This window comes from Triturus cristatus, chromosome 8, assembly GCF_964204655.1.
Source record: "Triturus cristatus chromosome 8, aTriCri1.1, whole genome shotgun sequence".
Taxonomy (NCBI): domain Eukaryota; kingdom Metazoa; phylum Chordata; class Amphibia; order Caudata; family Salamandridae; genus Triturus; species Triturus cristatus.
In genome coordinates, this window is record NC_140591.1 from 1,070,955,187 (window position 1) to 1,070,977,346 (window position 22,160).

Below are 22,160 nucleotides of genomic sequence, written 5' to 3' on the forward strand. Positions count from 1 at the left end.
TCCACGAAACTGTAGACCCGAGTGCAGAGCCTCTAAAGCACGACACGCATTTGGCCAGAGCCAACCATGGAGTACCTCTAACTGCCAGGGATTGGTGAACGTGGGGAAACAACCCAGTGAGAAATGAACACCGAGAGAAAGGAAATCAATCACGGCTGACCCATATCAGTGCAACCTGAATACAAAGTGCACGCATCAGAAGCACACAGTGCAGTGCATGTATCAGAAGCCCACGAGCACTCTCACGCACACGAATTCGCACACATCCGTCTCGGACAGACACAAGCACAAGTAGTACACCCCCGCACACCAGTAAGAGCATGCACATTCACTCACATTGACACACACAGAGACGCGCGCACACATGCACGCGCGGAGACCAGCACGCACAGGCGCACAGTACTGGCAGGGGTGGCAAGGGGGGTAATTCCGCTGCTGCTAATGACTCATCGGCTCAGTGCCAGAGAGAGGCCGCGCGCAGAGCCAGGCAGTGCGGGGTTTTTGTCTCCCAGTGCAGGGTCACGCATCCCTTTGTGCCTCGCTGCAGGCCAGTGCTGCTGGCGGCATCCTCCGCCCTAAATCCCTCGGCACAAAGGTGCAGGCCTGCTACGCTCGAGGGAAGAAAGATCTGTGAGGAAAGCACTGGGCGTGACACCTCACAGGACCCTTCAAAGCCCTGTACAGACACCCACACGAGCTGTGTCAAAGATCACAAAACACCACACTGGAAAGACAAAGTGAACCCTGTGAAATAAATGCTGTCTGGGGCTTATTGCTACGGGAAATAAACACATTCCGTACACCATACACTGGATTGTGTAATTTTGCACAGAATGTATTTTTTTCCTGCAACCGTCGCCAAATAAATGATGCTGCCATTGCTGCACAGAGGTCGCAGTGGTGCAGCCGCCATGTCGTGGGTGTTTCTCCCCTGCACACCGCGTTGCGAGCGGTATTACAAAGCGGCTGTGACCCTGCTCAGCTTCCAGGAACAAAAGAAGCTCCCGGCAACCCCCGCCCCTCCCCGCACAGCCACATTCAGGCAGATTCACAAATAGGGGCATAGCCGGCTGCGGTCGCACAAGACATCAGTGTTGTGCCCTGTGTGGGATGCCCGTGCCCTCGCGCATCAGTGGGCTTCCGCCACGCCTCCGTGGAGCTTTCTTGCCCCTCTCTACCACTCCCTGCTTCTCATGTGACCCTCAGTATCACCCCTTCTCATGCTCCTTACCGCCACACACACACCTTTACTGTGGCCGGTGTGGCGTGGGTGGTTTATTTGCACCGTCATCTCAAGTACCTTTGGAACCCTGGTTTGCTTAAATATTCCGGCGTATGAAATGATTAATGCGCGCCTGCCTTAATCAAATATTCAGTCCCAGGCTCCCCTGTGCATTGCCAACCCAGAGGGGGCGGCGGCACCGCATCATATATAAATCACGACGTGTAGGGGACGCTCGGAAGGAGCCTGGCCTTTGCGCGTGTGTATAACGCTGTGCGGACTTACCACTGCCTTTGGGGCTCTGTAAGAAATGAGGTCACGCATCTAATATGGTCATAACCCTCTCAGATACCAGGGGAATCCGATCTGCATAACATGTTATGTTATGCTATGTTATGTTACGTTCTGTGATGTTATGTTACGTTGTGCTGTGTTATGCTATGATGCGTTACGTTATGTAACCCAGATCGGCTGGGTTTTGCTACTGTATGTTATGTACTGTACTCGAAGTTCTGTCTCATTATTACTTGTGATGTATGCTATGTACATGTTTTACGTTGCATTGTTCAGTTATGATCCCTAGTGGTATTTTCGCTGTTTTATATTACATTATGTTAGGGTGATCGTACCCCGCAGGAGCAGACACGCGGTTTGTTCTCCCGCATCTCTGCATTCATTGCCTTTGGTGTGAATCGGGGACGAGGGAGCCTTGTACTGTGTTGTGAAGTGTGTTATGCTACTTTCCAGGCAAGGTCATGCGAGAAATTCTATCGGTTATTTTAATAAAATGTGGATGTATATACATATGTTGAACCTAATAGTATGAAATGTTCCAGGTGAAAACTCTATATGCAAAAACGGAGTAGCACAGTATTATTATTCTTATCAACAAACAACAACAACAGTAATAATTAAAATAACAGTAACAATGATCGTGATTGGGATTATGCGTCATAATTGTTATGAATAATGATTACAAAATAATAATATTAATTATTATGATGATAATAATAACTCATAAATCTAGCTACCCTGGCTTTGGCAGGCCTCGAGTGATGGCGCACAAAAATCAGAAAGAGGAGGCTTGAGCGTGTCAGTGTGAAATGCACCCCCACACACATAAAAAAAGAGCAGCCTGGGCTTGACCTGCTGCAATCTGCGCCAAGCTCCTCACACAAAGGCGCGTTCAAACGTCGCCACCCTCCACAAAAAAAATCTAAAACAAATGCAGAGCTGCCCAAAATGGCCCCGGCTGCCTCGGTCCCCACAATCACGTCACCAAGGGTCACCCGTGTGTTCGGAGGCGCGAGAGGGTCCCTGTGTGTCGGAGCAGTGGGGAGGGCCCAGGTGTTCACCAGGGTCTTCACAGCACACCCGCGAGCGCAGCTCACCTCAGGGCTGCTCAGAACACCCCCCTTTAAGAAGTGGCGTGGTATCGCCACGCACGTGCTTTGTGGTGGACAAGTGCGTCTGGCCCACCTCATGTAAAAATAAACAAATAAACAGAGTGGTGGCTCCCTACTATAGCACTGGGGAACCACGCACCTGCAAACGTCCATTGCATGTGCATATTCAATGAGTGACAGTGATTGACAGCTCAAGTCTGCATTAGAATATACACAAATAATAGAACAACTTTATAACCACCGACGCCGGACTGTAGAGTTATATACGGAAAAGCACACCTGGTATAACCTTGTTTGACGAACACATTTTGGTCGACTGAACTGTCCTGCTATATTTTCCTGTGGAACAGGCCTCTCCGAGACAACCTTGCTCGAGGCGCTCTGGTCTATTAATAATCAGTAAAAGTCCTGCTCAAATAATGTAGGGAGTACGGATATCAGAAACCAATTATAGATTCCCTTTGAGCCCGGGCTTTGAAGGAGGTGACAGAACCAAGTGTGCTTACATGTGAAGACATGCACGTGTGTGCGCGCGCCAGCCTTCAAACAGCCACAGCAGCTTCCAAAATTAATTATTTTCCCAACAGTAGGGTAATGCATTAAAACTAAGTTTAGGTCCCGAATGTGTGCTCGGTTAGCTTTCTAGTATTTTAGAACATTTGTCTTTAAATTATTGGTTTGAAACTACCTGTGTGGGTAGCAGTTGCGAATTTAAGATGTGTGTTTAAATAGGTTTTTTTTATTGTGAAGAAAGGGTCTGCCGTTCACCCTTGTTCCTATCGCATTTGAGCAAAAGTACTCGGAGAAACTTGTTGTATAACAAAAATAAACATGGTGGCATGCGCCCACAGCAAGTGCAACTGAAGCCTGGTGTGCTTATTGGAGGCAGGAGTGCTTCCGGGTTATCGCTGACGCACTTACCAGCAATAATAACTAGGCCACGTGTTGTACATTTGTGATTATGTCCACCGTATCTTGTCAATGATGTATCTCAATGTTCCGTTTCTTTTGTTTACATTTTTGATGACTGGTTTTCCAGAACAAAAGCAGGTATTTTGTTGTGGGTCTACCATTCAAAAAGTTGTAGAGGGTACTGGCGCCTTCCAACAAAAACTCGCCTACCATTGTGCATGCAGCCCTGACAGGAAATACAACTCACAACCCTGCCGAAGTGAACGTCCAATATTCACGCAGCTGTAGTCTTCTAGGCGCTAGGAGTAGTCTAGGTGAGCTATGCATGAGCTACAAGGCCTTGGTATAAAAAAAAAAATCCAGTTGCCTCCTAGAACAGATCATACTCCTAAAACGTCGACTCTGCAGAAGGAACGATTTGAAACCGGTCACTTGTAAAGAAAGGTTTTCTGGAGTTTGAAGCGAAGAGTTATCAATGCAACATGGCTGCAGTAGCTGTCATTAAAGATATATTTTCCTCTGGTAAAATGTAGGAGTGTGAGTTAAAATATATAAAGCCCACATAATGCTGTGTGGTATATTAAAATGACCAATTAAATGTCTGTCGGGGACAGCAAGGTGCATTAGCACTTTGTTGGAACACCAAAATAGGTAACGTTTTTAATTTGTCATTTAATGTTGTGAAAGCAGCAGGGAGTGACGTCATCTCACTAATTACGAGCAACAGAAATGAAGTAAAACACCATTTTTTTTTCATGTACCGTATCCTAATAATTCTGCATTTTGTGAGTGTGTATTACAACAGGGTACCTTGTGTGTATTCAAATGTTAAAAGGTCCTCGGCATGTGGGCGTCACTTCGGAACTCTGAGTATATTTATTTTATTCTACAATTAGATGTCGTGGTTCATATTTTAGTATTTCTGCATTTACCGAGACCACAAAGACACATGTTTTATTTTTGACTCCTCTCAGATTGTGTCACGTACGGATCTATCCACTTTAAGAAAACTGTCCTGCGCCAGCATCGGAAAACAAAATGCGATTTCCCCTTATTGTTGGACTTTATTCCCCAAGAAATAGCAGGAAGGCGACTTTTCATCCCGTTTCAATTTCCTCACTCGTGCGACGTCTCGCTGCGCCCCCTGCGGGCCACTAATATATCGCTGGCTCCCACAGAGCACTTGCAAAGTTTATTTTGCTCAGTAAACCGTACCACATAAAATTAATGACAACCAATAAAATTAGCTTATATGTTTCAACTGTTAAAGTTCAGAACACAATAAAGCTAGTTTTAGTGAGTTTGGGAAGCTCTGCTTTGGCTTGTTTCTCCCAACCCTTTTATCCAGAGCCCAGTGCACAAACATATAGCTTAATGTGGCCAGTGTTCCTCCCTTTATTTCACTCTCTATGGCAACCAATATGTTCGCCTCAGAAATGTTCCCCCATCAAGGAAACAAATGATCTTCGGGGAGAAGCTCTCTAAGCGGCATCTGTTCCAGTGGGAAGCACGGCGTTAACCCCAGCGCTAGAGCGGGAGCCAGTATCGGAGTGTCAAGAAGAAGTCGAAGTTAAAGCGAGGGGCTACCTCCAGCTGCAAAGTAACCATACGCTTGGGTTTAGGGCTTGTTTTATTGGGGTGATCGTCGCCCCCTTTCTCCTAACGAAGTGTTGGCCGCTATTTTAGAATCTAAGCGGTATAGAAATGGTGTGAATTCTGGAGAAATTGTGATCTGGCTAGAATATTGATCGCATTTAGTGACGCTTAAAAAAAAACTGAAGTTGTCAGTCGCTATCGCCGAGTCCCCAGCCGGACACGCCTACTACCCGGTCTGCCCACTTGAGGTGTTAAATTAAACGCCTGTCATAATCGTACCCCAATCGTTCAGCCCCCGAACATAAACACACCTCATTTTTCTCCACCGGACCGTTGGTTACATGTATGGGGTGGGGAGTGGGTTAAGGTGTATAAAGCGTTAACTTAAAAAGAAGCTGCGAGGGCTGTCCGTTGTCAGTGCACGGGATATCCCAGTGTCCGGTCGGGGGGGGGGGGGTGGTAGGGAGCCTGGGGAAGCTGTCCGTGCACGGGGGCAGCTCTGGGTGCCTTAGTAGTCTGTCAGAGGACGGGGTCCGTAGTATGCGAAAAGGGGTCTTCTCTGGGAGGCAAAGCTGTCATACATGAAGGCCACTGTGTGTGTGGGGAGGGGGGCACTGTTTGCCTGAATGAGTTTACTGTGCATAGATTATCCATTATACGGGAGGGGGGCGCGGTAGGGGCCTGGGGGGATCTTTTTTTGGGTCCCTAATATCTGGTGAGAGGGAGCTCTGGCACCCTGAGCTTGAGTAGGGTGCCAGTGCGCGAGACATCCGTTACTCGTGGCGTGGGGAAGGGGGAAATCTGGGTGCCTGAGGTACAGAGGGCTGTGCTGGTCTGAGAGGGCAGTAAGTACATAGGGTCCCCCATTTTGCGACGGGGGGGGGGTGCGGTAGCCTGAGCAGACTGTCAGTACATGAGGTCCCCCATTATAGTGAAATTGGTGGGGGGTATCCTTTGAATCTGAGAAGGCAGCCATTGCACAGGGTCCCTCGTTTTCCGGTGGGGGGGGGGGGGCGCTCTCAGCCTGAGGAGACATTCAGTGCACTGGGCCCCCCCCCATTATCCGGTGGGTGGGGGGCGCTGGAAGCCAGAGAAGGCTGTCAGCGCACGGGTCCCCATTATCCGGTGGGTGGGGGGCTGGGAAGCCCGTGAAGGCTGTCAGTGCACGGGTCCCCATTTTCCGGTGGGTGGGGGGCGCTGGGAGCCCGAGAAGGATGTCAGTGCACGGGATCCCTCATTTTCCGGCATGGGGGGTAGTCTGGGGAGCCTGAGGAGGCTGGCCTGTCACACCGCCGCCGGAGCCGCCTCGCAGGGCCGGCAGGCAGAGGTGTCCTGGTTAGATTTGATTGATGAAGGTCTCTTCATGTCTCTGGTGGGCGATCAACGCCGCAGTGCTGGGGATGCGGTGGCCTCGGCCGTCTGCTGCCAAGTGACGGCGTTAACCCTTTGCGTCCCGACGGCTGCCCTCTCGCTCTCTGCGCTGTACCACCTTCAGCTCGTCAGCCACCGGCGATGGCGGGTCGGCGGGGCCGCTTCCTCGCTCTTGGGCACCGTCCCAGCGCCTGGCAGCCTCGGGCTGCTGCGGGCACAGCACACTGCCGCATCCACACGCAGAAGCAGCCTTATTTTAGGGGGGGGGGGAGGGGGGGAACATGCGAACTAAGAGCTCAATGATAACCCGAGACTGAGCAAGCAAGTTAATGGGTACAAACCCCCCCCCCCCCAACACCCTCTCACACTCACCACGAAGCAAATAGTAGCGCCTAAAGGACTAAAACGTTCGAATGCAGAATGCAAACATGCCAATACGCAAAATAGCATTCCCATAGCGTTTTGAGGAAAATGTCCCGATTATTGCCACAATTTCCTATAACTCTGACTTTAGATCACGCCCCCCCCCCCACCACCCAACAGTAAAACATGGCCCCAGCTACAGTTGCAGTCCAAATTAACAGCGCTTAGCAGAAGGAAGTGCACCATACCAAATTTAAGGATACCATTAAGGACAACTTACCCACCGAACTGAGGGCGGAGACGACATCCCGAAAAAGTTTGGGGATTCTGGAGGTGTTTTGCAGGACGAAGAAACACGAGGGGTGAAAAAAGCGTGCTCTCAACTCCAGCGAAACGAGCATCGCAGCATTTCCCTTTGCACTGACTCCACTAAGCCGAGCTCTCCACTAGTCTATTATTTTCACCAAAATATATGAAAATTTATGCAAATTTAAATCAGTACTAACTGTTCTCCTCTTGTTATACTTTGAATGTTTTTTTCCCTCTACCAGACAAAACAATCGCACGCTCAAAGACAAGGGGGTGGGGGAAAAGGGGACCGGCACTTAAAAAAGAGAAAACGTCAAAAACGGCATATATTTGTCGTTGTGGCGTTTTTTTTATTTCGTCTATTCTGTGATTCGGTGAAAGGGGTGGCGCGGATGTGTTTGCGGAGGAGCTATCGCGTTGCACCAGGCCACCTGAGACGTCTTTTGAAAGCCTGCTCTGTGAAATTCATAGCTGCAATTTAAACAAAATCCTCACTGTATATTAATGAAAGACGGCCCCACGGCATCGCTCCTATCCTGCCCATTCAGAGTAAACAACACCACGAGACTTGCTCGCGTTTTTGAGCCTGATCCAAGCAAAATCGGCTGGAAAGGAAAACATGGGGCTCTGGCAGTGACTATTCAAACGTCTGCACCTGGAGATTTCAGATTTATTCAATGAAAACTGTGTTGTGTCCCTGCTGTAAAAAAAAAAAAAAAAGTAAAACCGAGGCTGCTGCCGGACTGGAGGGGAAAGGAATGAGGCGACGTTGACGGTGAAGTTGCCAGTGCTGTTCGGTGTTGTAGACTTCCCAATAATGTGTTTCTTCTGTACTTGCCTGAGTTTCTGACTTTAACCGTGCAGGGCAGAAGACGGGCGCGGCTCCAGGCGTGTTATCATGATGCAGTCGGTCCCCAGGTCAAAAACATGCTGCAGCGCATGGCTTTTTCAGGTACTCTGGAGAACTCGAGCCCGGCGTTGGCCCTAATGACGATTATTAAATGCATCTCATCTCATACTTTGGAGCCACATGTCGCAGAACGCGAATGCAATACAGATTATGAAACTAAGTAAAAAATGCAATTGACAGATCTGAGTTGGGTGAATGGGTCGATGGCAGGAAAGATTTGAGAAAAAAACACAGATAGATAGATAGATAGATAGATAGATAGATAGATAGATAGATAGATAGATAGATAGATAGATAGATAGATAGATAGATAGATAGATAGATAGATAGATAGATAGATAGATAGATAGATAGATAGATAGATAGATAGATAGATCTGTGTGGGTGGATGTATTCTTTCTCGGATTGATGGATGGATGGATGGATGGATGCATTGATTTATTTAAAAGAGAAAGGATTAGATAGATACATACTGAATTGGTTGGATGAATGGCTCGATGACAGGAGAGATTTGGGAAAAGAGAAAAAACATGGATGGATGGATTTCAATGAGAAAATAGATAGATAGATAGATAGATAGATAGATAGATAGATAGATAGATAGATAGATAGATAGATAGATAGATAGATAGATAGATAGATAGATAATACTTACAAAGATGTAAATGAGTGTGTTTAAACAAAAGTGTAGTGCTTTTCATGTAGGCACAAATTACATGTCTTGAATAGATAATCATTAACACATTTGTTGCCATGCTTTCTTGAGCTTCACTGATTTGTGGAGAGTTCCGGGGAGAGAGGATGTTCAATTTCCTCACGTTTTGGCACCACTTGTTTCTCGTTTCGTGGAACAAGGGGGTTGCCTGGGTGAAGCCGTTCCACTCGGTCGCACTATCCCACTCCACCGCCTGCCCCTTCCTTAGCTGCAAACCCTACTAACTCCTTGAAGGAGACTGCAAGTCAAAAAATAAATGCCAAATGAACCTTAATTGGTTTTAATCATAACAGTAATAGCTAGCTAGCTAGCTAGCTAGATAGATAGATAGATAGATAGATAGATAGCTAGCTAGCTAGCTAGCTAGCTAGCTAGCTAGCTAGATAGATAGATAGATAGATAGATAGATAGATAGATAGATAGATAGATAGATAGATAGATAGATAGATAGATAGATAGATAGATAGATAGATAGATAGATAGATAGATAGATAGATAGATAGATAGATAGATAGATAGATAGATAGATAGATAGATAGATAGATAGATAGATAGATAGATAGATAGATAGATAGATAGATAGATAGATAGATCGATCGATCCTCGCTTGCTGTTGCATGGGATTTCTCAGAGAAAACAAAGACATAGTGACTGGTTTCACGAAAGCACATTTGTATTATTGAGTTTAGGGTCACACTATGGGATTAATTTGCTAACCGTGTGTGCATTTCAATAGCAAATAGTGTATGTGTACTGTGATGGCATTGCCTACTATGGAGATGCAATAAATGCCTGCATTTTTTCTTAAACCGTATCTCTTTATCACTCCACCTCACCTACATGCACACAACGCTTGGCACCAGAAAAAACAGACTGTTCTGCAGAGAAGGTCCTCGCTGTTGTGAGATAGCAGGTTCTCTTGCTGGGGATCAAGAGTTAACTGTTTGGGAGGAGGTGGGACGCAAGAGAGGGGGAGATTTTCTCCAGCCTCCCTACGACACTTCGTCTGAATTAAAAAGCAACCAATCGAAACGGCCGGAAGGGGGGCCCGCGCGTCCATTTCCAAAGGTGCCAATCACGCAGCGGGCAGCCAATCGGCGGGGGCGCTGCCGCTCGACTTCCTTGTGCCGCGTGCAGCGCGCTGGTGTGCGCGCGCCGAGCTGAGGGTAAACATTGCACTGCGCCCGCTCAGCGAGGGAGGGAGAGTGGCCGCCGGAGCTGTCAGCGCGCGGGGCAATAGAGAGCCACGGTAGCGGCTAGAGTGCCCGGGCTCATCTGCAGACGCCGCGCGCTGCCCAAGGAACTTGTGCTGGAGCTGGGTAGCAGCGTTGGAGTCCTGGCCTGCAGACAGTGCACCTCAGCAGAGGTATATATGCCCAGGCAGTGGTGCACTCCTGTCCTGTGCATCACCGGAGAAGAGATACCCCAGCAGCCCTAGGAGAGAGGTATCCCTAACCCTGTTTTCGTCGGAAAAGAGGTATCAAGGCACCACTAGATGAGAGTTAATGTGGCTGTATGCTCTGAACATTCGCAGAAGCAGCACTCGGAAAGAGGTACCAACGTATCAGTGCTTCCAACCCCAGGGCATCATCTGAAAACAAGCATCAAGAAACCACTGGGAGAGAGGTGCCAGAGATGCTAAGTTAAGCAGTGTACAACACGTTCCAGCATCAGAAAAGTGGGAGTAAGACAGCACTGGCAGAGCAGTAAGGCAGTGCTAGGAAAGAAGTACAGTCCAGGGGCGTTGCACCCGAGGACGGTGCATCACTGAAGAGATTGACCCCGACAGCTCTGTAGGAGGGGTACAAAGGCAGCGCTGCAATCCAGTGCCGCGCATTCACTAACTGAGGCAGCACTGGAGGTACCGAGACAGCACACTAACCCAGTCCAGTGAAAGAGGAAACAAGACAACACCGTGCCTCCGCGCTCTGCGTCCCCGGGGAAGAAGAACCCGGAAGCACAGCATCACAGAGGTGTGCATCCTTGGAGACGTACCAAGCCGACACTGCACCCAAAGCAGCGGATCACCGACGGGGAGGTACCAATGCAGCACTGTGCGTTTGAGTACTGCATCCAAGATGTATCGGGCAGGGACTGGTAAAAGGAGACACGAGGGCAGCTCCTCTTCCAAGGGGCCAGTGAAGCAATAAAAACTTTCATAGCGATGCATCTTCCCCGCCACCTCTGGAAGTTTGGGATATGAAAATACAAGGTACGCTTCTGGTTACGAGGACTTGAGAAAAAGTTGTTCCTCTTTTCCGAAAGTGTGTAAAGAAACCCAGGAAGCCCCGTCTGTCTATGAACTCAATCAAAGACTAAACGAGAGGAGGTGAAGGATATTTGCCGAGGAAACCCCAATGAGCAGGGGCAGCCGGGGGCAGAGCTGTTGACCCCAGTATCAAGAGGGACACTCCAGGCACCAATCTGTGGATTGCGACGGGCAGGGGGGAAGCAATGGCTACGGCGGCTTCTAACCCTTACTTGCCCAGCAATGGTCTCCTGTCGGCCGGCTCCCTGGGCCACTCGGACAGTGTGGTGACTTCGGTGTCGGGTGGCTACCACCCGTCCTCCGTGAAGATGGTGCAGAGTGACTTCATGCAGGGGGCCATGGCGGCGGCCAGCAACGGTGGCCACATGCTGAGCCACCAGTGGGTGAGCGCCCTGCCGCACGCCCCCTCTGAGGCCGGCTCGCCCTGGTCCTCAAGCCCGGTGGGCATGGCCGGTAGCCCCGGACAGCAGCAGCAGCAGGACGTCAAGAGTAGCCGGGAGGAGCTGCACTCGGGGGCGCCCCTGCACCATCGGTCGCACCTGGGGCCGCCTCACCAGACGCACCCCTGGGGTGCCGCCACCGCCGCCCACCTTTCATCCCTGGGCGGCGGGGGCGGCGGAGGACAACAGTCACAGTCCCTGCTCTACACGCAGTCGGGGGGCTTCACGGTGAATGGGATGCTGAGCCCCCCCGGGAGTCAGGGCCTGGTGCATCTGCGGGGGGACACGCCCGAGCTGACCGAGCATCACCACCACCACCACCAGCATCATCATCCGCATCCGCACCACCAGCCGCCGCCGCAGCACCACCACCAGGACCCGCACTCCGACGAGGACACCCCCACCTCGGACGACCTGGAGCAGTTCGCCAAGCAGTTCAAGCAGCGCAGGATCAAACTGGGCTTCACGCAGGCCGACGTGGGGCTGGCGCTGGGCACCCTGTACGGCAACGTCTTCTCGCAGACCACCATCTGCCGCTTCGAGGCGCTGCAGCTGAGCTTCAAGAACATGTGCAAACTCAAGCCGTTGCTCAACAAGTGGCTGGAGGAGGCCGACTCGTCGACGGGCTCCCCCACCAGCATCGACAAGATCGCCGCGCAGGGCCGCAAGCGCAAGAAGCGCACCTCCATCGAGGTGGGCGTCAAGGGCGCGCTGGAGAGCCACTTCCTCAAGTGCCCCAAGCCCTCGGCGCAGGAGATCACGGCGCTAGCCGACTCGTTGCAGCTCGAGAAGGAGGTGGTGAGGGTCTGGTTCTGCAACCGGCGGCAAAAGGAGAAGCGAATGACCCCACCAGGCCTGCCCCAGCAGCAGCAGGGGGGGCCCGACGACGGCTACCCTCAGGTGGGAGGCCACGACACGCCGCCCCCCCACCACGGCATGCAGACCAGTGTCCAGTGAGGGGGCTCCGCCAAGCACAGGGACTCCGAGCCAGAGCTGCCCTGACAGCCAGACTCTTTTTTAATACAGACACGAGCCTGAACGACTGCCACAGATACTGTGATGGTATGAGAGGGGGGAGAGGCAAACCAGGGGCGAGGGCTGAACAGGGACCCGGATACCCGAGCTGCGAAACCATCCAGACTCCTAATTTGTATACACACACGCCCCAAAGACTGTCAGCCACACTGAAAGGGACGGAGATGTACAGGTACGCCACCAGGGGGAAAGGGAACAGCAGGGAAGCCCTCACGCAACCTCAATCACAGCTGTTGACCAGCTAGACTAGCAATTTTTCTATACAAGCACCTCAAAAAGGTTGGCATTACTTCTGTTTTAGTATTAAAAGACGAGAGCCAACTATGGGCACCTCGATGCCCTCCTGTCGCCCCCTGCCGGCCCGTACACTAGAGCTTCGACATGACCCAAGCACACGCTTCACACGCTGGCCCTGATACTGTGAGGGTTTTAATAGAGGGTATGCATTCGAGGAGCATCTCGATGTAGCCAATAGGATGCCCCTCCCCCACACACCGGAGCCAGAGCGAATCCTCATGTTAAATACACACGCGCGCGCACACGTAAACACACCTCAAAAGACTGCCACCACCGCTGGTACGGTTTTGAGACCTGTGGAGAAGCCATCAATGGCCCCCTGATCGTCCCCAGTAGCCCTACGCACACGCACCCTAGAGCTACACCAGCCCCAGGTTGCCATATTTACACACACACAACAGCCCACGCACAGTCTAGAGCTAGGACAGCAGGTTCCGAGCTCAATTATTACACAAGCAGCATACGCACAGAAAGGCACACAGCTTAATGGAGCAACGCACACACACACACCTAGAGCAACAAGTCCAGGCCAAATTGCCCATCCACACACACACTTACACAGGCAGCAGATCAGCACCCCAAGACGCAGATTACAAGTGTAAACAAACACCCATCTACACGAACACACAAATATACACACACAGAGTAGAGCAAGAACTCCAGAGCACCATTTAAGTACACACACACATATTTCAAAAGACTGCCACAAACACTTTGACAGTATGAGACAGAGGGAAAGAAACAGTGCACCGACATTACGCACTCTTTTCTCCATTTCAGACAACTGATTTATTTTAAGGACCTATACAAAACGCCCCCCCCCACCCCCACCCCGCATATCCTCTTGAAAATAACAGTTTGTTAGTCTGCTACAACCTCTTCGTCATACTGTGTGGGGGGGGGGGGTGCCTCTTTTTAAGGGTACCTTACGTTATTGAGAATTAAGTTCAGGTCAGCGCTGCAACACATCTTAAACTCTGGGCTACACTCACAGCCCAAAAGACTAGTCCTTTCTCTACTGGGATGGCAGGTTCCCACCCCCAGTGCAGACCACAATCCCCAGTTGTGCAGGGGTTTAGATTGCATTAAGTTGCAGCCTGTGGGTTCTTGAGACACTAGACGCCCGTGGATCAAACAAGTACAAAATTAAAAACATCAACCAGAGCTTGTACAGGCCAACAAATAACCTGCACTACAAACACGCTCCACAATGCAACCACAAGCAACTGTCATTTCTAGCAGGGAGTCAGGGACTTGTAAAGGCCGTAGGTGTTTAACTCTACTGATATGAAACAATTCAGATCGCTTCCACACACGTGACACTGCCGAGCCCGCTGCTGAAAAGACGGTTCAATAAAATCACACACCCAGCTCCCCACACGCAAACACACTCTCGGGATTACCAAGTGTGGCTCTCGGTTGCTCCTCAGGTAGAAAAACAAACTCAGTGCTGAAATTATATGGCGACAACAATTGTCCTCGGTGCAAGAAGGCTGATGCCGTGCCGGGCCTGTTTTTCATGGCCACTCAGTCCCACATTTTGAATATAATTCTTTTTTAGAGCAAGCTAAAAATTGTAAGGCATCACGTGGCCCAGATAACACGCTACCACAAACACAGTCAGAAAACAAGACGCAAAAATTACAAACACATTGCCAAGTGCAAAGAGGCTGCCTGCCAAGGAACAATGAGAAATAAGTTAGGGACACACGGGGAAAAATTAGCAAGTTGTGATCACCTACATATGAGGTCAGTGGGTACGGTGAGGGGGCCTGGCTTGAGTAAACACTGGTGTGGGGGGTTGGGGTACATTTGTCAAGATCTCCGGTATTGCCAGCTCCACATCACAAAAAGAAAAATATCAATCATACCATTATAGTATCATTTTTTTAAAGAAAATATTTTTTATGATTACTTTAAATATCCTGAGTGCTTCGAAGACTGGTCATTTGAAGAGGCCCTGCAGCTGCGGTTTCACTGCACGTGGCCCTCCCCGAGGTCTGGTGCCGGGACTGCCGGAAAGGGCGCCGTGGACGAGATTAAAATAATGCTGCTGTTTCCGAGCAGTGTTTTTGGTAGGTTTTCATAAACAGACTTTTCAAAAAGACGGCAATATAGAATTCTTAGATCCGCTGTTGATCTAAATAAAATATTTGCTTTATATTTTCATCAAATGACTTCTTTTAATATTTTATTCGCGAATACCTATGAACTGCTGCAAAACGGTAATTTATTTTTTCCCCCAGATCTTGTATTACGTGTTTTTTTCAGACGAGCACAAAAATTTCAAAAATCGATTGAAACTATGGACAGATGTTAGGCGAATAAGGGTATCTTCTCGATGTGATAATTTGACTGTAATTTAATTTGAGTAGTGGTTCCGTAAGAGCTGATTGAGACAATAAATTTGTTTAGAATAAACAAAGTTGCGTCTGGTGCCTAAGGAAGGTGTCTGAAAATGTAAAAATGTGTATCTACAAACTATTTTATTCAAAAAGTTCGTGAAATTCGGGGTGTAAGATAGGGACATTATTAAGATTGTCTATTTAATCGGAGCCAGGGTATTTAAAAATGCGAAGCGTAGACTCCATAAAATATCAATTCTGCCAACATTATACAATCAGGTATTAGAAATATTGTTTTCGTACATTTAGTAAAAGATGTCTTTTTTGTTATTAGCGTGCACCGAAAACAGGTCTTGAACCGAACTCTGTTTAGGAAACTTGGCCTTAAGAAACGTCATCATTTTCCCAAAACAGTTCGGTGGTTTGACATTGAAGATTAATATAGGGGAATGGTTTGTTTACACGTATGGTCCCGTAATGATGCGCATGCTAGGAGATATTTAACTGTCAACAAAGCTTATCGAAGAACAAACTAACCGCATCTCGCAACATAAAGTACCTTGGCACTTCTTGCTTAGAAAGTTTTTTATTTTTTTATTTTATTATTTTAATAAAACCCGGCAACTTGAGCACTGCAATTATCTAAGTTTTGTAAAATGTGCAAGTTCATGGTTCAAAATATTAGCTCGCGTAAATTGTTTACAAGGCGTTTGCTTGCACTGCCAATTGCCACGTGTCACACAGTGTCTGTAGTAGTACATGCATTCTTATTTTGCACAGGTTTAGACAGCAGTAAACCCCATACTCTATAAAAACGTTTGTTGACTAGTTGTAATATTCATAACATTTTTCTCTTTAAAAAAAAACCAACTTTAAAAAGCCTGCAAATTGCATACCCTCAACTCTTTTATGTTCGAGCTATACATTTTCTACGTGAAATTATTCTTTTTTTTTACAAAGTCAGGCCACTTTGGGGGGGTGCCGAATTTATCTTTGACATTTTTGGCGTGTTAGAGAGAGTACAATAACCAAAGTTCCAGGGGCAGGTGTAACAGTCTCATTTCGAGCAGCAGGCCTTTTGTGGCAGTAACCTGGCTTTGAGGCGTGTGTTGCTGCCCTCACTGGTCCCAGAAAAAAGTATAAACATTTGTCACTTGCACTTTCTGGCTAGGATACCGTGACACACGTCCGACTTGAGTGATATGTGTGCGTGTAAGTCGGCGCGCGGTGTGTGGGAGCACGTTTTGAATAATGTCGGTGGCCGCCGCTCTTTGCACGTGGGTTCAATCCTGTTTCTCACACATGGGTGGCAGCGGGTTATTAAGCGCGGGGGCCGGGGTATTTGAATTTCGGAGCGGGATTTGGCCACGGGGTGTGTGTGAGACAGAAAGAGCCGAGGCGGGGCTGCACGCTGAGCCATTGAGCGGTGGCTGGTGTGCCAGCCGGGCAGGAGCGGTGCTGCTACTGGCCTGCCCCGGACAGGGCACCGCAGATTATGGCTTCCAGTGATCCATGCCGCGCGTGCCCGTGTCTGGGGTCCCACAGAAGGCTTCTTCTGATAAGGGCCCACATATGTGGGCAACAGAGGGCTTCTAGAGAATAAAGGATTCCCACACATAGCCATGGCAAGAGGGCTAACACAGGCTCAGGCCATTCTTGCTGGGTCCCCACATGTCCATAAACCCTGCAGCACAGAGTCCTGTGTCCTGAGTGCCTACACTGGGTACCAATGAGGGCTTCCAGTAGCTGGGTCCACATATTCTCATACACAGAGTATGTGGGCTGGTCAGCGTCTGGCTTGGGCTTCTGGAGGGCAGAGGGCCTCTGGAGGGAAGGTTGGGGTCAACCTGATGGTAGGGGACTCGGCTCTACCAGGCCATTTGTGCATAGGACACCACAGAGGGATTCCACTGACTCGGCCCATCTCTGCCTTATTTAAACACAAACTTGGCCCTTCCGGGGCATGTTTAAATCCCTGCAGCGAGTCTTTCTGCTGTAGGTTCTCTGTCACCCTGTTCTTGGAAGTCCAGTGAAGAGGTCGCCGCACACCATTTAAGGATCCCCCGCTTTGTGTGGCATTTTGTACAGTGGTGATTCCCTGCCTCCCTTGTCTGTAGGCCATGTGTTTTCTGGTGGACAGCAAAGGCCCAGCTTTTTCAATATCTGGCTGAGTGAGGTGACTTTCTATAATCTTCAGACCTGATGACACTCCTCTTGTTCTTTCATGTAGGTGTGCATGCGGTAGATTCTGATGTCTGCCTCTCAAAAATAAAAAAATGTAACCCCCCTCAACTCTGCTGTCTCATACTCCCTTTATCTCAAAGTTTCCACCATCTGTGTGTGCATCATTCTTTCTCCCTCTTTCAATACTTCTATCTCAATTTCTATTTCGTCACCCTCACCCTGTTTTCTCAGTGTTTCTCTCAGTCCTGCTTCCTCTTTTCTGTCTGCTGTCTCTCCCTGGGAAGGGAGGGTTTGCTCATATAAAATGTTTTACAAACATTGCTTCTGCATTTTCTAACACATTCACCAGGAATCATCACGTTGCTACATTTGTGCGCTCCAGTTGAAAATATGTATTCCTTCCCTTGTAGTTTAGACGTGGTTGATGTATTTTGTGTCTAGGCTGAAGTTGCTATGTTTGTCTGCTCTTCCTGATGTCACTTGTTGTACTTTAGACGTGGTTGATGTTGCATTTTGTATCTATCTAGACTGAAGTTGCTACATTTGTCTGTTCTTTCTGATTGCAGTTGTTGTACTTTAGACATGGTTGATGTTGCCTTTTGTGCATAGGCTGAAGTTGCTTAATTTGTCTGCTTTGTCTGCTTGCACTTGTACTTTAGATGTGGTTGAGGTGCATTTTGTGTCTAGGCTGAAGTTGCTACATTTGTCTGCTTCTGTCTGATTGTACCTTTAATTTAGACATGGTTGATGTTGCATTATGTGTCTAGGCTGATGTTGCTACATTTCTCTGTCTGATTGCACTTGATGTAGGTTGACGTTGTATGGTGTTGCATTTTGTGTCTAGACTGCAGTTGCTATATTTGTCTGCTCTGTCTGATTGCACTTGTACTTTGGATGTGGTTGATGTTGCATTTTGAGTCTAGGCTGAAGTTGCTGCATTTGTCTGCTTCTGGCTGAATGCCCTTTTAGTTTAGACATGGTTGATGTTGCATTTAGTGTCTAGGCTGATGTTGCTACATTTCTCTGTCTGATTGCACTTGATGTAGGTTGACGTTGTATGGTGTTGCATTTTGTGTCTAGACTGTACTTGCTATATTTTTCCTCTATGTCTGATTGCGCTTGTACTTAGAACGTGGTTACATTTTGTGTCTAGGCTGATGTTGCCACATTTGTCTACTTCTGTCTGATTGCACTTTAAGTTTAGATATGCTTGATGTTGCATTTTGTGTCTAGGATGAAGTTGCTACATTTGTCTTCTGTCTAGTTGCACTTTTAGTTTAGATATGGTTGATGATGAATTTTGATTTTAGGCAGAAGTTGCTACATTTGTCTGTTTCTGTCTGGGTGCACTTTTAGTTTAGATGTGGTTGATGTTGCTTTTTGTGTCTAGGCTGAAGTTGCTACATTTATCTGCTCTCTCTGACTTCGCTTGTTGTAGTTTAAACATGGTTGGTGCTGCATTTTTGCATTTTGTGTCTGGGCGGATTATGTTTCATCATTTGTTGCAGCTAGTTCTAATGCGTGTCTTTATAAGAATTTACTTCTACTCGTTTATTTTAGAAACTCTTTTTTCCTCTGTGCATAACAAAATTATGCAGCTGTCTCCCTTTTGACCTCTTTTTGTACTCTCGTACTCCTTCCATCTTTACACCTCTCTCTCTCTCTCTCTCCCTTTTCCATCCTAGCACTGTCTCTCTCTCTCTCTCTCTCTTCCACCTCACACATCTCACACCTCCTGCTCTCTCCAACATCTACAAGCTTGTTTCCTCTTTTTGCTTTGCACTTTTGCTTCCTCGCACCCCCACACATTTTCTCCCTCTCTCCCACCTCTTCTTCAGACTGACATTCCCTCTTTAACACACTCTTTCTCGACCTCTCTCTTTTTCTCTCCTGTTGCCAAACAAGTATACTTTCTCTCCCGCCATGAAACAAATGATTTCCCCTGATCGCCTGTCCTTCCTCTTGCATAGATTATCTATCTATCTATCTATCTATCTATCTATCTATCTATCTATCTATCTATCTATCTATCTATCTATCTATCTATCTATCTATCTATCTATCTATCTATCTATGTTTCCTGCTTTCTTTGTCTCTTTCAGTCTCACTCTTTCTCCCACTTCTCTCGGTACACTCTCCACCTTCCAAACGAAAAATAACGTGTTTTCCTAACCCCCTCCCCAAAACATTTCTGTGTTGTGAACACCTTGTGGTAGATAATCTAGGCCCCCAGAGGTATGCTAAGGCCTTCATAAGTATTCATTGATGTGGTTATGTGTGCCTCAGTCCAAACACTTCTAGGAAATCAATAGACAACGCTGCCTTGAGATATTGTTTAGATGCATTTGGCCTCTTTGAGGTGTTCAGTGGCAGTGAAAGTGCTCACCAGGGACACGATGACAGTGTCCTTTTTATGCAATATGATAGCGTTTAAGCGCATGCGGCCTCTGTGAGGTGTTCTGTGGCAGTGCACATGAACTTGCTGACCAGTCACATGATAGCAGCGTTGTCTTGTATGATTGCGTTTAAGCGCATGCGGCCTCTGTGAGGTGTTCTGTGGCAGTGAAGGTGCTCTCCTGGGACGCAATAAAACTAAAAGCCTACTCTTGTTATTATAGTGTTTAAGTGCACGTGGCCTCTGTGAGGTGTTCAGTGGCTCTAAATCTGCTCCCCGTGCCAGTCTGCGCGTGTGCTTTCTGGTAGTGAGTTTGTGGGCGAGCAACCGCTTCTATGTGGCTGTGTTATTGTGTACTTGACCGTCCTTGTTTGCGTGCAGACGGTGCCCTGTTACGTCTATATGTTCTATGTATGTAAAAGTGAGTGTGTGTATGTGTATATATATATATTATTTTTTTTTGTCACTAATTGTCGCTATCTTTGTCTATTTGGTATCTAAGCTATTTATGCCGTTCAGGCCATGTTGTTGTGGTTGCTGGAGTGTCGGTCCCTCCTCCCCCCCCCCCCCCCCTCTTGTCTGGATGACGGTGTGTGCTGTGCGTATCCATGCTAGTGTGTCTGCGTGTGTTGGTTGTAACTGGAGTCTGTGTGTGTGTTTAATTGTCGTTCTATCCCTTGCAGCTCCCGTCAGCCCCTGGAAAGCCCCAGTGCGGTGCAGTCCAGCAGAGCTGAACGTGCCGTCCTTGTGGTGAGAGTGGGTGGCTGCCGGTCCCTGTTAGTCCCATGGCGCTGGTGTTAACCTGCAGTAAAAGGTCACAGGGTGACGTGATGGCGGCCGGGTCGATTCTGGGTCTTGACCTTGACTCTGGCAATTAATAACAGGGATTCGTTTCTTAATCGTTAACTCGGCCGGCTGAGCCCTGGGCAGGGGCTGGGGGCAGGGGCCGGACTCCTGGCCATGGCAGTTCCCGGAGAGGCCGCATCGGCTAGAAACTTGGTAGAGGGAATAATGATAGGAAACAGTGAAATATGACTTTTTTTTACGCGTAACTCAGTTATTTGCCAGTGTACAACACCATGGCTCCTAAAAAGGGAATACTCAACAATGCACGAATTTCTCTAAATAATTACCGAAATATCGATCATATTTGCTGCTCTACGCTCGAAAATGCCATTGTATTTCGAAGGAAATTTTTTTTTAAAGGTGTATTAGTATATTAAGGCTTATGCTTACTCTTGTTTGGAACGTTTGCAGTGGTCTCTCGCTCAGAGGGATCTGTGTATAGCAGCTCCGTGAGTGTGCTCATAGTGGGTGCGTGTGTGGACTGTCTGCGTCCTGTGTCTGTTTTTCATTTCTATCGATGTTTCATGGCTGCGTCTGGTAGCGCGCGCGCTGGCGTACGCACGCCGCGTGTGTTTACATTTGGGCCTGTGTGGTTGGCCAAGCCTGAAATGTCGAAGGAAATGTCTGACGGTTTGCGGTGCAAGAGTGTTGGGCGAGGGTTTGCTTATCTGATTTCCCGCTGTGTGTGTATACGTGTGTGTTTGTCTATGCATGTGCCTAGTTGCCTGCGTGTGTGTGTGAGCATCCGAGTATCTCAGTGCATACATGGGCACGCCTGTTACCGCATGAAAGTTTGCAGCAAGTACTGTTTGATAGTGAATGTTAAGGTCTGCACATTTCCCAAAAGTAGGTATAAGTGTGCTTGCACGGTGTTTGCTGGCTCAAATGTGTCTCCTTACGAATGAACACTGTTTGTGTCTGGTTGCCTGTGAGCGGGTGTGATCGATCACACACCCTCTCACTCTTTGGCCTGTTCTCTTTCTTTCTTGCATTCCTTCTCATTTCATTTTCATTCACGACCTCTCTCTCTCGTTCTGCATCTCTTTCATCAACTTTCTCTTCCCCTTGCTTCGTTGATTCCCGTCTACGTTTCTTACATTCTCTCTCCCCGGCTTCCGCTCTCCTCAAATCCACATCTCTCAATGTCCCTCTCTTTCTCTTGCACAATGTCTCTCCTCGTTCCCTTATATGTCTTACCTCGCTTCTCTTCTTCAAGTGCGCGCTCTCTCTTTCCATCTTGCTGTTTTATAATCCCCATTACGTTTCTTTCTGTCTCCCAACCTTCCTTGCTCCCATTTCTCCTTTTCTTTTCCTCGCTTCTCTTCGCTCCCACACTACCAGCCCCTCTCACCTCCTGTCTCTCTCTCCTAGATCTCTCTGTCACCCCCTCTCGCCCCCTATTCTATTTTGTCTTTTTTAATCTCCGCTCTATGTCTTCTACTGCTCTCACTTGCTTTTTTCTCTCCACTCTTCTCTCCCTCTCGCCAGCCTCTCACTCTTACCCTCTCTCCCTTTCTCTTATTCATACTCTTTAACTCTTTAACG

At 48.2% G+C, this 22,160-nt stretch overlaps 1 protein-coding gene and 1 long non-coding RNA gene across 7 annotated transcripts in view; one reads left to right on the forward strand and one right to left on the reverse strand.

Annotated features, from left to right (window-relative positions):
- The window catches only part of LOC146805388 (uncharacterized), a 272,286-nt gene extending 264,939 nt beyond the window's left edge, over positions 1-7,347 (reverse strand). For 4 of the 6 annotated variants that reach the window (XR_014967835.1, XR_014967838.1, XR_014967836.1 and 1 more), the window contains exon 1: positions 7,151-7,347. This is a non-coding gene — a long non-coding RNA (uncharacterized LOC146805388). The remainder of the gene's footprint in view (positions 1-7,150) is intronic. The other 2 variants (XR_014967839.1, XR_014967837.1) reach the window with 2 other exon arrangements.
- A 2,596-nt stretch (positions 7,348-9,943) lies between these two features.
- Positions 9,944-15,360, forward strand: POU3F3 (POU class 3 homeobox 3). The gene has a single exon (XM_085622603.1). It carries the CDS (start codon positions 11,259-11,261, stop codon positions 12,468-12,470), a length of 1,212 nt encoding a protein of 403 aa, XP_085478729.1. The 5' UTR covers positions 9,944-11,258; the 3' UTR covers positions 12,471-15,360.
- Positions 15,361-22,160: the final 6,800 nt, after the last annotated feature.

Bases quoted from the DNA above. Each gene is read 5' to 3' on its own strand.
- POU3F3 (XM_085622603.1), top strand. From the start codon at position 11,259: ATGGCTACGGCGGCTTCTAACCCTTACTTGCCCAGCAATGGTCTCCTG.